This window comes from Pavona decussata, unplaced genomic scaffold (genome assembly GCF_977016875.1).
Source record: "Pavona decussata unplaced genomic scaffold, jaPavDecu1.1 SCAFFOLD_13, whole genome shotgun sequence".
NCBI classification, from domain to species: domain Eukaryota; kingdom Metazoa; phylum Cnidaria; class Anthozoa; order Scleractinia; family Agariciidae; genus Pavona; species Pavona decussata.
In genome coordinates, this window is record NW_028145436.1 from 1,727,501 (window position 1) to 1,742,553 (window position 15,053).

Genomic DNA, 15,053 nt, shown 5'->3' on the forward strand with positions numbered 1-15,053 from the left:
TCCGAAGATATTCGCTCCACTTTTCACAACTATGATTGTGGGTCCTTTGTTGTCGCATTTCGAATGAAAGGTTTGACCCGCGAAGCCGTCTCGAGAAGCTCGGAACAGAAGACGCCATTTACCATCCAGATCTGTAGGCAGCCAGCCTTTCAAACTTTGTTGATGTTCTTCACTCGTCAGGATCTCCGACTCTTCAAATGGCTTGGCGGGCTGAACAGCAGGCTTTAACTCGTCCAGTATTCCTTGAATCTGATAAAATTCAGCTTCTTTCTGAAATTGTTTGAGAGCAGTTGCCCCTTCGGGTAAAATCAATTCACCATCACGAAGATAGTTGAGTATAAAGCGGAAGTGAGTTCCATCTCGGTCGATAAAGAACGAGCCGTCTTCAGAAGGTTTTGTGTCAAACTTCCCTGAGAACATCGCCGCTAACATGGAGTTGGGGTCTTTTCTCAGCGTTTGCACGCTTGTGGTAAAGCGCTGGCCACCGACATCAAGTTTAACAGTCGAAGAAAAATGGACCTGATCGAGTTTCTTCGACATGGCGTCGATGGATTCCTGTTGCTGGCGAACTCTGTTGGCTTTTCGATTTAAGATCTCATAAGCTTTTTTCATGTAATTTTCAGCATCTACCAAGTCTTGATCGTAGGGTTGCTGATCCTCAAAATTCTCATTACTCATGGTTTCTTTTTGTTAACAACAAGATATAAACTTAAATTTGTCAAAGGTGACTGAGTCTGTTATGCAGCAGGAACTGTGGTCACGTGCTCGTGACAAAGTGAAAGCCAAGTGTCACGTCATTAGATTGTGACCTTCACTTGAAGTGTGTATGTAAAGGAATTAATAATTTAGCGACCGTTTGCATGCCTTGCAACTCTCCAGTGAAATATAATTTCAATTCGTTTCTACTTCGTGAACAAAAAATTATTTTTTATGTTTTCTTTCTTTCTTTCTTTCTTTATTTCTTTATTTCTTTATTTCTTTATTTATTTTTGTATCATTATCCGTTTTCAGAAAAAAAAAAAAAAAAAACAGTAATTAACTGTGGTCAGCAAGGACCACCGCGACAAAATAAAAGCACCGGATCCTGTAGTAAATGATCTAATCAGTAACAAAATGGAGAACAAATAATCTTAAAAAGAGAGGAAGGCTGATTTCATGGTTAGGGAATGATATCTTTCCAATGGTTCGAAAGGCATGGCCCTTCTTCTTCAGGGCCGTGATTCAAATTCCTCTGTTAGCTACTTTTTACACACGTTTCGCTTGTACTCAGATTTCAATTCATTTGAACTTCCGGACCCGTCGTGTACGACCACATCAGTCTGTCCTATAATACAAAGTAGGAACAGTGTGACTAGGAAAAGCTTGTACTTCAGTTATATCCAACAGCTTTAAACCTATGACAAAACCTAGTCTTTGTTGCCTCTTCAACCAATAAACGTACCTCTTGAATGTGTGTTTCCGTCTCGGACTGATGCGTTCCTTGTTTCGTAATCCTTCCCATTTCAATAAGTCCTCCTTTCCAGAAATTTTGCGACCTTGTTGTTGACGTGGGAACCATTAACATAAATTAAATAAGTATCATTCATTTCCCTTCGCATTTGTAGGCTTCAATGAACCTCAAAGATTCCGCTAATTGTTTCTTTTTATGGAAAAATCTTTATCACACTCGGATAGTGGCGGTAAAACAGGAAGAAGTCACTTTTCTCTAATAAAAGCCTTGTTTCCGGCAGCCCTACCAATTTACAATACATACATAGGAGAGACTAAAAGACCGCTTTAATGAACACCGCCGTATCATAGACAACCTAACACTAAATCTAAAGAAAACTCACCACAGCCGCAGAACACTTCCTCGCCGCTCCTGACCACACCGCTAACGACACGCAATTAATCCCCATAGAAAAAAGTCTACTCTAACCGAGACTCAATCCACAAGGCCAGGGAAATCGTTTTAATCTCAACAGGTAGAACACTTCTTCCACATAGCCCCAATATTCGCAAAGGAATTTTCTAGCTTTTTTCCTTTTATAATTTTTTATTTTTGTTATTATTATTTCATTTGCTTCCTCTGTTATACTGTCAATCACTTTAGTTTTACGTAGTTCCGCTATTGCGCAAATATTTGTTATATAAGCGTTTGCCCTAATGCAAATTCTCATTGTACCTGAAGAAGGCTGTTTATAGTAACCTCTTAAACGTAATTCTACGTTGTATCGGTCTCTGCTTCTTTTATCATTTGTATTTGTTAAGCCGATCCAATTGATCCAACGTAAACCAGCAGGATTATCGTCCACGGTTGTTGCTTAGACTTTACTACCAAAAAGCGCTCCAGAGGCGAAGTATCTATGTCTCAAGCGAGACCCCCCCCCCCCCCCCCCACTCCTCCCTTGCTGAACTAATCATTACTGTACGTCGTAAAATAGCCCGGCTAAATGTTCCTCGACCGGATCAGGAGCTATTGTTCAACAAGGATAATATACTCCGGTTAAACCAGTTTAGTTTGAGGTAATCTGGCGCAAATAGTTCACGGGAATCACAACAGACAACATTTCAAGTCAGGAGTATTTTGCTGGGTTAGTATGGTGTTCCTGTCTTAGGAACTTTATGGAAGCAGCAAAGCAACCGAAAGTGGCTCCTTTGAATCTCTGTTGCGTCAGGAAGAAGGCGTTTTTCATAGAAATGGCCACATCGCAAACTTTACAACACTGTTATGTTCTTAAAATGTATTGATTCAATTTCAGTTCTGACTGACATCGCGTTCTTCCATTGGACTACAAAACTGATGACTTCAGTTGAATAACTGCGAATTTGAAACAACCTTTAAAACAGCGAGGAAACAGTGGAAACGTCAACTATACTGCAAAACTGACTCAGACTTTTCCGCTGCCCTTTTCCATGTCTCCCGCAGATGACCTCGTTTCCTTTTGGTTCCCAGATGTGAGCGACACATGGGTAAGTGATAGTCCATCAGTAAGGACATGGCCTGTCACTGGTCATAAGCATATGGGATACTGAATGGCAGGAATGTAAGGCAAATCACAGCTCAATGATATTTCACACGCAGGTCGTGAATCTGTGAGTCTTGAATCCGCCGAGGCATTTCCCTTCACCTGTAAAACCTGGCACTGCTGATATCTTAATGACGAGAAACAAAGTATAATCCACAGCATGCCTGCATGTCCCGTATTTTTACAAACGTTAATCACTTCTTAGTCTGCGTACTAGGCGTAGTCGGGGAGAGGGAGGGGGAGGGAGAAAAAGGCAGGGAAGAATGAGGGGACTCCGAAGTCCTCTCTTTCTTCCCTCACTTTTTCTTGCTTCCCCCTCCCCCATTACACCCGCTACGCAGGCTATTCACTTCTCTCTTAAAATAAGGAACACAACTAACCAACCGAAGGTTATTAATTTTTGGCTCGGACATCCTCACCCTATTGAAGCATTCCTCCCCTATATAAGCTGTTTAGGTATCTGTGGCGCCAAAGGATATGGTTTTTGAGCCATCTTGGTCTGAAATAGGGTATAAAATTTTAATTATTTTGGTCCGAAAGTCTGAAGATAGGTATGAATTTTACAGGCCTGGGACCTGTTTCTCGAAAGTCCCGGTAACTTTTCGGGCCCGAAATCAAGGAATTCAAATAAAAATCTAAAGAATAAAAGCGCGGTTCCTAGCTTACAAACCAGTCCACTTTGCTTTGTTGACTGATAGTTTTAGGCTGAAATAGGGTCATTGGAGAACCAGACAGCACACCCCCACCAAAAATTCTGAGGAGTAACCACCAAACCCGGGGATTCAGCCGAATTCCATACACAGGTCAACACTGGTAGACTCAGTGGATACGAAATGTTTTAAATCATTTCCGTGGTGCGTGCTCTTGGTAAACCTTTACTGATCAGTTCAAAAGTACAGCATATCGGATCTAAAACGATCTACGGTCCAAAACATAAAAGCAAATAATAAGCAAGAACCGCACAACGAAAATGCTGCAAGTATATGCAGGATCTGTAAAAGATCTAATCAGCCAAAAATATAAATGACTCAAATTTCTGCAAGGCTGATCGGACTGGTTTGGCCATGTACCTGTGAAGGAAAGTTTTGCTTTTCTCATTTAACTTATTGCGACAGTGACATGATTATTCATTTCTTTTGTTCATTGTTCGTAGTCACGCGCTATGACGTGGAGGGATGTCTGAATTTGGGCCCATCCGAAATCGGCTACCACGTGCATTTGGTAGAACACTCGACTCACGTTGATGTTCTACTCTTTGCTGTGCTACACCGTGCTGACGAGAGCCAACCAGCTCGAAACAGCTGTCCACGGTTGCCGCATTCTGTTGATTTTCGGTTTGGTCTCTGTCATGTCGCTGTCGTGTTAAGTTTTCTACGCAGTCCGATCAGCTTTGCAGAAATTTAAGTCATTTATATTTTTGGCTGATTAGATCTTTCACAGATCCTGCGTATACTTACAGCATTTTCGTTGTGCGGTTCCTTGCTTATTGTTTGTTTGTTATTTTAGACATGCCAAAAGCGCACGTGGATCCAAGACTGAGCAAACCATCTACATTGATTAATGATTGACTCACATCACTCTCAAACTTTATTTCAGTAGATTAACGATAAGAAGTAGAACAAAAAAACCCGGCCGTGGGGTCGTATAAGGAGTTAACTAAAATTAAACAACACATATAAATAAAGCAAAGTAGTATTGGACAAAACATCTTCAATTAGAACAAAAAAAATTTACAATCGTATTAAAACGAAATTCCTTCTACTTGTTGTTTGTGGCAAAAGTACATTTAAGTTTAAATTCCTAAATGCCGGACAATTGAAAGCCTCTTGTGTGAACAAAAGGAGACTACAGTTCCTCCATTCAACACTTATAGGAACTCAGTTTGATGATATTGTAGGACATATAAGAAACTGCAAAGAAGGCGAAAGTGGCTCGTTTAAATCTCTGTTACGTCAGGAAGGAAACATTCTGGATAAAAAAAATCCGCAACATACAAAAACTTTACAACACTAAAATGTTCTTGAAATGTACTACACCGATTTGCTGTCCATTGACATCACTTCCCCTGAACTAAAAAACTGACGACTTCAACTGAATAACTGAATGTATTTTGAAACAATCGATGCAAAACATAATTTTTTTAGGTAACAAAGCGCACCATCTAATTTCTTACATCCTACATTTTGTATTTGAAGACCTTCTTGGTAAATTGTACAAACAGCTTGGAAACAGTAAAAAAAACATCAACAGACTGCAAAACTGACTCAGACGTGACGTTCACCTGTTAACGAAACAAACATAACACGTGATGAAACTTATTCCACCATTCTCGACATGAGATTAAACAAGAAAACGTGTTTAACAAAGAGGTGGAAATAACGGAAGGCAGTGGTAAGTCTTGAACATAAACGAACGCATACATCAAGAGAAAATGAGTGAGGGAACAGAGAGGGACATTGAGCTGTCCCCTCATTTTCTCTTGCATACATTCACCGACTGCAGTTATACCTGAAAGCAAAGCCGGCGAATGGTACTATCCCAAACATTGACATGTCGTGCGGTTTGCTGTTATATTTAAAGCGAACCATTTTATTCTCCTTATCAAATCCCAAACTTACATCTATCGACAGAAGCTACTCACTGATGGAAAATAAAAGCAACTTAAAATAATCAAAATATAACTGTTAATTTCTATAGCGCGTTGCGCCATGCCAAAATGATCAAATTTGATTTAATAAGAAATTACACCTCCAGCTGTAAACAATAAAAAGACTACTACAAGAACATTAGAAAAAACAAGTACTTGAAATACAATATACTGAAAACTAACGATGGAAAAAATGACAAAAATATTTTTAAATTAAATAAAAAATTGTTGAAATGCGCATCAGTTTGCTTTGATCAGGAAATATAAAACTCTCTATGAACCTCAATAACTTTATTTCTGGAAACACCTTCTTTGACATTATACAAGACTGTGTACAAAGGAAGCGACAATATTTCCCCTCCCCTCCCCTATTTCCTGACCAGTCATTACTATTTCATGTATGTATCATTAAAGCCGTGATGTTCTTTTTACCTGCCCACTCCTCTCTTGTCTGTTTATTGTCAGTTGTGGCGTCCAAACACCTCGTAATCTGTGAGAGTAAAATATTCACCACCGGTAAAGAACGTGTTCTGTTGTCCTTGAGGACACTGGTAGGAGAAACCGAGATTACTGCCACTACTGGTATTTGTGTTTGCATTCCCTGATATCCATAGGTCGTGTCCTCCACCAAACATTGGTCCCCAACACTTATTGCAGTTGATGCCATGCTGTTCCCTCCCAGGGATAAGAGGCAGTTTAATTGGTCCCAGGCCACTCGGGTTGACCATGCTGAATAGGAACGCTTGACTGCATCTTACGTAGTCACCCTGACCTGTTGAGCAAACACAACACATAAAATATTCACAGAACTCTTGCTATCACGCTCCTTTTTACAAACGTTTTTTCAGATTCAGTAACATATACTTAATAAATGGAACATTTTTGCTAGAGGTATTTCCAATGAATTCACTCTCCCTCCCTTGACGTTAGAGCTTGACTGAACCAAAATGCCAAAAAAATGCCGGTTCATCTTTGCTAGTTTTATTATTTATTTTTTGTTGTTTATTGTTAATACTTGCAAGCCTGACTGGCCTCGCATTTGCCAACTTAACAATCATGGTTAATAGACACATTTTAGACTGTTTGCAGTTCCCCTTTTCTCTTAATTAAGATCCGTCGAGTGTTAATCAATCCGTCGAACACGAGCTTCTGAATGGGGGTTTGAATGAGAAGTCTGCTCCCAATCTTCCTCGTCCCAATTTTAGCTGCCTGTTACCACTACACAAACTTCGAGAAAAAAACAGACTGCTAGCGGTCTAGGAACATTTGGATTTAGCCGGATATTTCCCATTAACGATTTCGCAAGGTTTAGTCAAACAAGTGACCTCAGACAGTTCAAAAGAATTCCTAAAAAAAAAAGCTGAACACGTGCAAAACACCCAGTTAGGCCAATTCAGGGCCCGACAACACGGAAGATTTTAACGTTCTTTTTGGGCGCTAAAATCTCAGCCCGAAAACCAGTTTGCAATGAATGGAGAAAGTCTCACCCGAGGCCACTCGAGTTCCCACGAAAAAGGTTTTGAACCTAATAAAGGATCACTTGCATGTATTGATCAAAGAAGTACCGACATTTTGGAGATTATCAAGAGATTAATCCGTTTGGACAAATTAACCAAATCGACTTTTAAGATTTGAACTGTTCATTTCTGCAGCGTATTTTCACCCAGCCGTGCAATAATCGAGCAAATGTTAGTTTCTGATGAGACTGTCGTGCTTCGTCGGTGGGGAGTGAAAATGAATATTTAGTTTTATCAACCGAGTTGATACGGTAATTGTCCAACGAGAATGGTCTCTAGAGCTGACGTTTCGAACGTTAGCCGTTCGTCAGAGCGAACAGTTAACGCTCGAAACGTCCTCTAATTTCTTATCTATGAACTCAGTTGATAAAATCAAATTCTCATTTGCATAATCGATTGTATAGACCGGCACGCTTTATAACTTAGTCAATATTCTTACTTGTCCAGGAGATCTCGGTGAAGCCTCCAAAGATATTCGCTCCTTTTTTCACAACTGTGACTGTGGGTCCTTTGTTGTCGCATTTCGAATGAAAGGTTCGACTGTCGAAGCTGTCTCGAGAAGCTCGGAACAGTAGACGCCATTCACCTTCCAGATGTGTAGGCAGCCAGTCTTTCAAACTTTGTTGATGATCTTCGTTCGTTAAAATCATCGACTCTTCAAATGGTTTGGTGGGTTTGGGAGGCGGAGGAGGATTTAACTCGTCCAGTATTCCTTGTATCTGATAAAATTCAGCTTCTTTGCGAAGTTCTCTGAAAAATGTTGCCCCTTCCGGTAAAATCAATTCACCATCACGAAGATAGTTGAGTATAAAGCGGAAGTGAGTTCCGTCTCGGTCGATAAAGAACGAGCCGTCTTCAGAAGGTTTTGTGTCAAACTTCCCTGAAAACATGGCGGCTAACATGGAGTTGGGGTCTTTTCTCAGCGTTTGGACGCTTGTGACAAAGTGCTGGCCGCCAACATTGAGTTTAACAGTCGAAGAGAAATGGACCTGATCGAGTTTCTTCGACATGGCGTCGATGGATTCCTGCTCCCGGCGAACTCTGGTCGTTTCTCGCTCAATAATCTCGCACAGTTGTCTAAAATGATTTTCGGCATCAGACAAGGTTTGATTGCTCATGATTTCTTCTTAGTATTTCAACAACTAGAGAAGTGTACTTCTTATTTATACTTTTAAAGCAGACTAAGCTCCAGTCAAGTCTTATCAGTCACGCTACATGGATGGTCACGTGTTCACCAGAAAATGAAACTTCAGCCGATCATATTCATTATTGTGACCTTTCAAGCGTAAAGTGTGTACAAAGACTACAAAGCGCAAACTAATATTAAATCTGGTATATTTCGCATTTATCTCTCAAATAATTTCAGTTTCTCCTTTGTCTAGTGATTAGCAAACTTTGCTTATAATCCAAGTACCGTCTCTGTTTTTTACTCGCGTTATCTAATTCTCTTTTGGGGTCGCGATGGACCGAAAGATAAGCCTTTGGGCCACGAGTTAAGTTTTAAGTTCTCGGTCTCGTTGCTTCCCTATATCTTTGTATCTATCTATTAACGCAAAGACTTCGTGTCATGAGTTACGTTGTCGGTCGCATTCTTTGAAGTCCGGCCATGAGGTGGGCAGCAATGCTAGTGTAGCTGCCGCAGCAGCCAGTGTGAATTACGACCTGAAAACTGGCATTGATCAATGGTTATTCGAAAATCAAATGATGCCGCACCCAGGAAAGTCTGAGAAGATGAAGATCGGGTCACTTCCTGCATTGAGATCGTCGGTAAACATTGACATCTGCCTCAATAATTGCAAACTTAATAACGTAGATGTTGTAAAGTACCTTGGAGTCTACATCGATAGTGCACTGACGTGGAGCAACCAGCTTTCCTCCATATGTGTTAAGGTTTACCAAGCTTCATTTGTTAAATAGGCTATCTTATTTTCTACCGAGAAAAGTTCTATTGAAAGTTTATAAGGTAACTATACTGCCAGTTCTGGACTATAGTTCAACTGTTTGGCTTAATCTGACAAGCTCGAAAGACTTCAGAATCAACCTCTTCGCACTATACTCAAAGCAGATCGAAAAAATAATGTGTTCACAACGGATGAGCGAAAGTTGAAGTTTACTCTCGCTAAAGAATCGCAGGACATTCTCTACGTCTTTAATTGATCTTCAAGATTGCATGTACATAATTTTAACTGTCCCGAGCATTTTTAATTCTTAATCGCGCGAAATCCGCTATGGGTCAAAAAATTTTCAATATCCCGCTGCCAAGGACGGAAACCTTCTACCGAAATGGCTAAGATCAAGAGAGAACTTAAACACATTTAAGTCCAATATTTATACTTTCCTGCTTAAAGTCGACAAAAGGGACCATAAGTGTTCGGTGGCTGGCTTCACTGGCTGACTCAACTGCATATTTCATTTCATTATCATTATTATCATTATGTAATTTTTATTATTAAATCTTACGTTTTTGATGTGTATTTTCTTAAGTTCAGATTCTATCATGTTTTTATATATATATTTATATGTAATAATAATTGGCTACACATGAATTTATACCACCAATACTTACTGTATAGCTGATTCATTTTTGCAGGGTAAATAAAGTTTTTACTTTATTTACTTCACTTTACAGGGGTTACAATTGTGGGTGGCAAATTTGTCCGCGGCTTGTTGTATTTGACCAAACTCTTTAATACTTGATAAACTCGAAGATTACATGATAACATTCCTTGAGAAAGAATTCCGCTATTTCCGAAGTACAAGATAAATTCCGCTACATTTAGAAGTAATAGCTCCAGAGTTCCTTCGAGAGTCACATTCAAAACAAGAATCTATCCGAGAAATCTGATACAAATGATCACGTGCGAATTTGACTAGTTCCAGTCCCTACTCGTTTCCAACACACTCCCCCCTGATTGACGGAGTCAATCATAAGGTGAAACTGTAAAGATTACTCTTTAAACTCAGTCCAATGTTCAAAGTTTTAGATCTGAGAGTTAGGATGCAGTAACCACAATTGGAATATCTTCATCTCTGACTACACAAATGTTCCTTGCTCTGTGACACTGGACAGCTCCCATATCAGCTGCTCCTTCATCAAACACATTAACTACAAGAGGATAGAGCTTCTGAATTGGACGCTTGATGCAAATCCTGCGTAGAGATTTGTCTACTGTAGCCACTTCGGCGGAGCGAACAACGTTGTCTCTTCCTCGCAACAGCTTCTCTACTTTCCCCATTCTGTTTCACGTTTTCATGACTTTGTGTAATTACTAATCTTGTGAAGTGCTGCTTTCTCGGTAACAGGATTGGAAACTTGGCTGAGTATGGAAGTGAGGAATTCTGAATCCTTCCCTTGCATCGCAATACTCCATCTTCATCTTTAAAGACTCCTAACTGTTCCCAAGTCGAACTTGATCTCTCCCTTTCATCAAGTTTCCCTTGAACGTCTTTGTACCAGAGAATTTTTGCAGCATTCATTTCCTGTGAACTAACATTTGAACGCATTTCTGGAACTCTTTTAATCCGTCTGATGAACTTCAATACAAGAGCGGTTACTCTGATAAGCTTGCTGAGACTGCTGAATCTCTCTGGTTGGACGACTTCAGAGATGTTTTCAGGGGCTTGGGCCAATACGGTCATTACTTGTGAGATTCCATCTGCATCTTCTTTCTTTAATTTCTTTGTACTTTCTTCTGAGAGGGTGCCTTCACCAACAGGACAATTAGGTGGGCTTGGCCATTGATCCTTCTCCTTCTCTAGAAATGGTGCTCCTTTCCACCATAGATCATTGGAAACAAGATCAGAACTCTTGGCTCCTCGCGAGGCAATGTCACTTGGGTTAAGTTCAGAAGGGCAATATCCCCAATGTTTTTTACTCCAGAGACTTCGAATCTTTGTTACTCGATTCTGCACAAACTGCTTGAATTGTTTTGACTCTCCATTAATCCACCACCATACAATCTGAGAATCAATCCAATTGAACACAGCATCAATCTTGACGGTACACGCCAATGCCTTGTACAGAGCTGTCATCAGGTTTGCTAGAGTCAATGCTGCCATCAATTCCAATCTAGGAATTGTTTCTCCCTTCAAGGGTGCCACCCTAGTTTTAGAGGCTAACAGTTGCGAATAGCTGACATTAGAGGTTGTCACCCGAATGTAGATGTTTGCACCATAAGCAATCTTACTCGCGTCTGCAAAACCGTGCAGTTGAATAGACTTGACATCTTCTGCTTCTATCCCATCTAGGACACAGCGAGGTACACTGATCACTGAAACTCTCAACATGTCTTCTGCTACTTCTTTCCACTTTAAACAGAGTTCTTCTGGCAGGGCCTCATCCCAGCCAATCTTGAGCTGACATATCTCTTGAAACATACACTTCAAGGGCAACATAACTGGTGACAGCAAGCCTAATGGATCATAAAATCGAGCAGTGATGCTCAACAGTTTCCGCTTTGTCAGTGTTCCATCCAATGCTTGTGTAGCAAAGGTTGCGAGATCAAACTTGAAGCTGTCTTCTATCCTATCCCATGGAACTCCCATCACTTTGATGAGGTCTTCTTCGAGAACACTAGACTTTGTCAAAGAAGGACTGGTTTCCGAAGGTGGCTGAGTTGATGATGACAGATTAGTTTCCTCCTTCTCAATCAACTGATTTAGCTCTTCGCTGTTCGATGCCCATTTTCGCATGTTGAAACCTCCTTCTCTGAATCGCAACTTCAATTTTCCGTAAAGTTCGAAGCAGTCCTTTACCGAATCCTTTCCAGATGCAAAGTCATCCACATACAAAGCTCTGACAACAGTGTTCACAAAGTCTGGATCAATGTTCTCATACTTGCTCAAGTGATTTCTCAGGGTTACATTCAAAATGAACGGTGAACAGACAAGGCCAAACACAAGCCGTGTGAATCTAAGGATGATGACTTCCGGATTCAAGGAACTGATGTCATTTATCCACAAGAACCTTAACAAATTCCTCTGTTCAGGATCCACTTCAACATTTAAAAATGCTTTCTCCAAGTCACCAATCAATGCAACTCTGTGGAGACGAAATCGTAGGAGAATGTCAAAGATCAAAGGTGTTAAGGCTGGACCAGGGAGCAGACAGTCATTCAGACTTGGTTCATTCTGAGATTTAGCACTAGCATCATACACTACTCGTAGTTTGGTAGTGGTTCTGTCTTCCTTCACGACTTCCTTATGAGGAATGTAATGCACAGTTCCTGGTATTACTTCTTGATCACGACTCTTGTCAACTAATTCTATAACACCAGAGTTCAGTTGGTCCTTAATGACGTCATCATACTGTTGTAGAATGTCAGGCTTGGACTTCAATCTTGCTAATGAGGAGCTGAGGCGTTTCTGTGCTACCAAGTAGTTGTCTGGAATTGTAGGATGTTCTTCCTTAAAGGGAAGAGAAACTTCATAACGGCTACCATTGAACTTTACTTTGGCAAGATAATCTTCATAGAATTCTTCTTCTCTATTCTTCACTCCCAGAGTATCATAGTCCCAGAATTTGTTCAGTTCTTCTTTCAGAGAGACATCAACTGACTTTAAGTCTTCTTCAACTACTTGACACTCTGTCTTCATAACATGCGACATGTTAACACTTGATGAGCTCTGCAATGCACCTGCTACGTTAATAGGACCACTCAAAACATAACCCAGCCTTGTACGAACCGCTACAGGTCCATGCGACTCCCCCCGTACCACATGGTTCTGGACAATGGACCAGTAATAATCAGCACCAATCATAATATCTACTTCAAGATCTTCATCGCCACTGGAATAGTCAGCAAGGGGTAAGCCTTGTAGATGAGGGTAATTTTGCTGTGCAATCTCAATGGTCTGGTTGGCTATGGGTCCACAAATCAGTTCAACTTCATAAGCATTGACAAACACTTTCAACTGATCTTGGCATTCCAGTGCAAATTGAACAATGTCACATTTCTTCAACGAGGCTTCATTGTTTCCAAACGTTTTAATCAGAACAGTTTCACTTCCAAATGAGGGCAGGCCTAACTTGCTCCTCAACCGTGTACTTATGTAAGACCTTTGAGAACATGAATCAAATAAAACCCTCACATGGCAAGAATTTCCTCCATTAGGAATTCTTTTCTTCGCTTCTGGCTCCGTAACAACAGCGCATCTCGCCGAAGGGTGCGGTCCACTGCAGAAAGTACACCACATTTCCTTATTTTGTTGAGGTCTGTCGTTGTATGAAACAAGTGTCGACGACGTGGGGGGTCTCTTGTTTTGACCGAACCGTAATCCATATCCAAACTCTCGTTTTTCTCTCATTTTCGACTGATCTGTCACTGGACCCAGAGCACACCTTTCTCGTATTTGTAACTCCTCTGCAAACGACTTTATTAATGTGTCGAGGTCCCACTCGTCGCTCATACCACGACTCAAAATTAAACGCAACTCTTGAGGAATTTTCGCCATGATCACAGGGGTTAGGAATGTTCCGTACGTGTCAATGGAAATTCCAATTCCTTGCAAACTTCGAACAGCCGACTCTGTTTTGTCCAACAATTGCCGCAATTGTTTAAGATCACCAGTATCACTCACTTTTGGTAGCTGCATTAACATCTCGATGTGTTTAGATATGATAACTTGTTTGCTTCCGAACCGCTTGTTTAGGAGATCGACCGCATGGTCGTAATTTGAGCTTGTGAGAGGTAAACCAGAAATGGTTTCGGCTGCAGCGCCCTCCAATAATGATTTCAAATACTGAAATTTGTCGACTTCATTCAGATCCTCACTCGTGTGAATTGCAGATGAGAAGCTGTCCCAAAATGTTGTCCATTTTGTGGCATCCCCGGTAAACTTAGGTAACGTGAGCTTCGGTAGCTTTGCCTTGTTTGTGCCCTTCGCGCCATTTTGAGCAGGGAAAGATCCTTGCGGACTCGCCGATGGCAATGTCACCGTTTCTTCGACATCATTCGCTTCCTGCTTAGGAGACGACAAACATGAGGTTATCAATAAGATCGTTTCTTGTAACGACGCGTTAAAATCGCAGCGCTCCAGGATTTCCTTTTCGATTGCGTCGGCTTGTAATAATTCTGCGATTTCTTGATCAAGCGATGCAATTTCCTTCTGATGTTTTTCCAGGTTAATCTTTTGCGATTTCAGCTTCAATCGGACGCTTTCCACATCACCGTTGTTGAGTAACTCCTTCACATCGTTCATAACTTTACGAACGTGAACTCTGAACCCTGAGCGCTCAAGAATTTTCTTTTTGACATCCGACATGGCGAAGGTTTCAAAACACGTGCTCTGTTCTCCTTGCTTTCACTCCCGGGTCTCCGGCACCAAAATGTTGTATTTGACCAAACTCTTTAATACTTGATAAACTCGAAGATTACATGATAACATTCCTTGAGAAAGAATTCCGCTATTTCCGAAGTACAAGATAATTTCCGCTACATTTAGAAGTAATAGCTCCAGAGTTCCTTCGAGAGTCACATTCAAAACAAGAATCTATCCGAGAAATCTGATACAAATGATCACGTGCGAATTTGACTAGTTCCAGTCCCTACTCGTTTCCAACACGGCTATCACCACACGCCGAAAGTTGAGGGATATCAATGGGGTATAGTGCCCGGGGGGGCGGTACTAAAGAAAATTTAATACGGGGAGGCTCCGCCCCGAGGTCCGACCCTTTACCCTTTTATATACCATTTTTGGTAGAAAAGGTACCCTTTCGTAACGGCCTTCCATTGACAAATGGTACCCCTTTCGTATACCTTCCATTGGAAAATAATGAAAGGCCCTCTTAAATACCTAAATGACAGATTTCCCTCCCTTTCATATACTTCGACTCGTGAAATCCCTACCCTACAGAGGCGCCAGTTCCTCGCGCTACTAAAT

At 40.9% G+C, this 15,053-nt stretch overlaps 4 protein-coding genes across 15 annotated transcripts in view; all 4 read right to left on the reverse strand.

Annotated features, from left to right (window-relative positions):
• LOC146487815 (uncharacterized) overlaps positions 1-904 on the reverse strand; it is a 78,115-nt gene extending 77,211 nt beyond the window's left edge. For 2 of the 3 annotated variants that reach the window (XM_085127539.1, XM_085127535.1), the window contains exon 1: positions 1-904. This exon is cut by the window's left edge and continues 25 nt beyond it. In XM_085127539.1, the coding sequence (XP_084983665.1) occupies positions 1-678 (678 nt within the window). In that variant the 5' untranslated portion in view covers positions 679-904. The other variant, XM_085127529.1, reaches the window with a different exon arrangement.
• Positions 1-8,492, reverse strand: part of LOC146487813 (BTB/POZ domain-containing adapter for CUL3-mediated RhoA degradation protein 3-like) — a 97,442-nt gene extending 88,950 nt beyond the window's left edge. For 4 of the 5 annotated variants that reach the window (XR_014868087.1, XM_085127626.1, XM_085127635.1 and 1 more), the window contains exons 1-2: positions 7,612-8,492; positions 6,088-6,427 (exon numbers count right to left, since the gene is read on the reverse strand). Coding sequence is in view for 4 of the 5 variants with exons in the window: in XM_085127626.1 (XP_084983752.1) it covers positions 6,117-6,427; positions 7,612-8,290 (990 nt within the window). In the remaining variant the exon portion in view is untranslated. Of the gene's footprint in view, positions 1-4,959; positions 5,290-6,087; positions 6,428-7,611 lie in introns of those variants that run through there. The other variant, XM_085127649.1, reaches the window with a different exon arrangement.
• The window catches only part of LOC146487814 (potassium channel regulatory protein-like), a 117,210-nt gene that overhangs the window by 77,211 nt on the left and 24,946 nt on the right, over positions 1-15,053 (reverse strand). Inside the window, exon 4 of one of the 6 annotated variants that reach the window (XR_014868049.1) lies at positions 4,971-5,169. The exons of 4 other annotated variants lie outside the window; for them this stretch is intronic. The gene's annotated coding sequence lies outside the window, so the exon portion shown is untranslated. Of the gene's footprint in view, positions 1-4,970; positions 5,170-5,207; positions 5,290-15,053 lie in introns of those variants that run through there. One more of the 6 variants, XM_085127480.1, reaches the window with a different exon arrangement.
• LOC146487821 (uncharacterized) lies at positions 10,275-14,435 on the reverse strand. Its single transcript, XM_085126033.1, has one exon. The coding sequence runs from the start codon at positions 14,433-14,435 to the stop codon at positions 10,275-10,277; it is 4,161 nt and encodes a 1,386-aa protein (XP_084982159.1).

Excerpts from the sequence above, each read along its gene's own strand:
- LOC146487821 (XM_085126033.1), bottom strand. The coding sequence starts at position 14,435 with ATGTCGGATGTCAAAAAGAAAATTCTTGAGCGCTCAGGGTTCAGAGTT.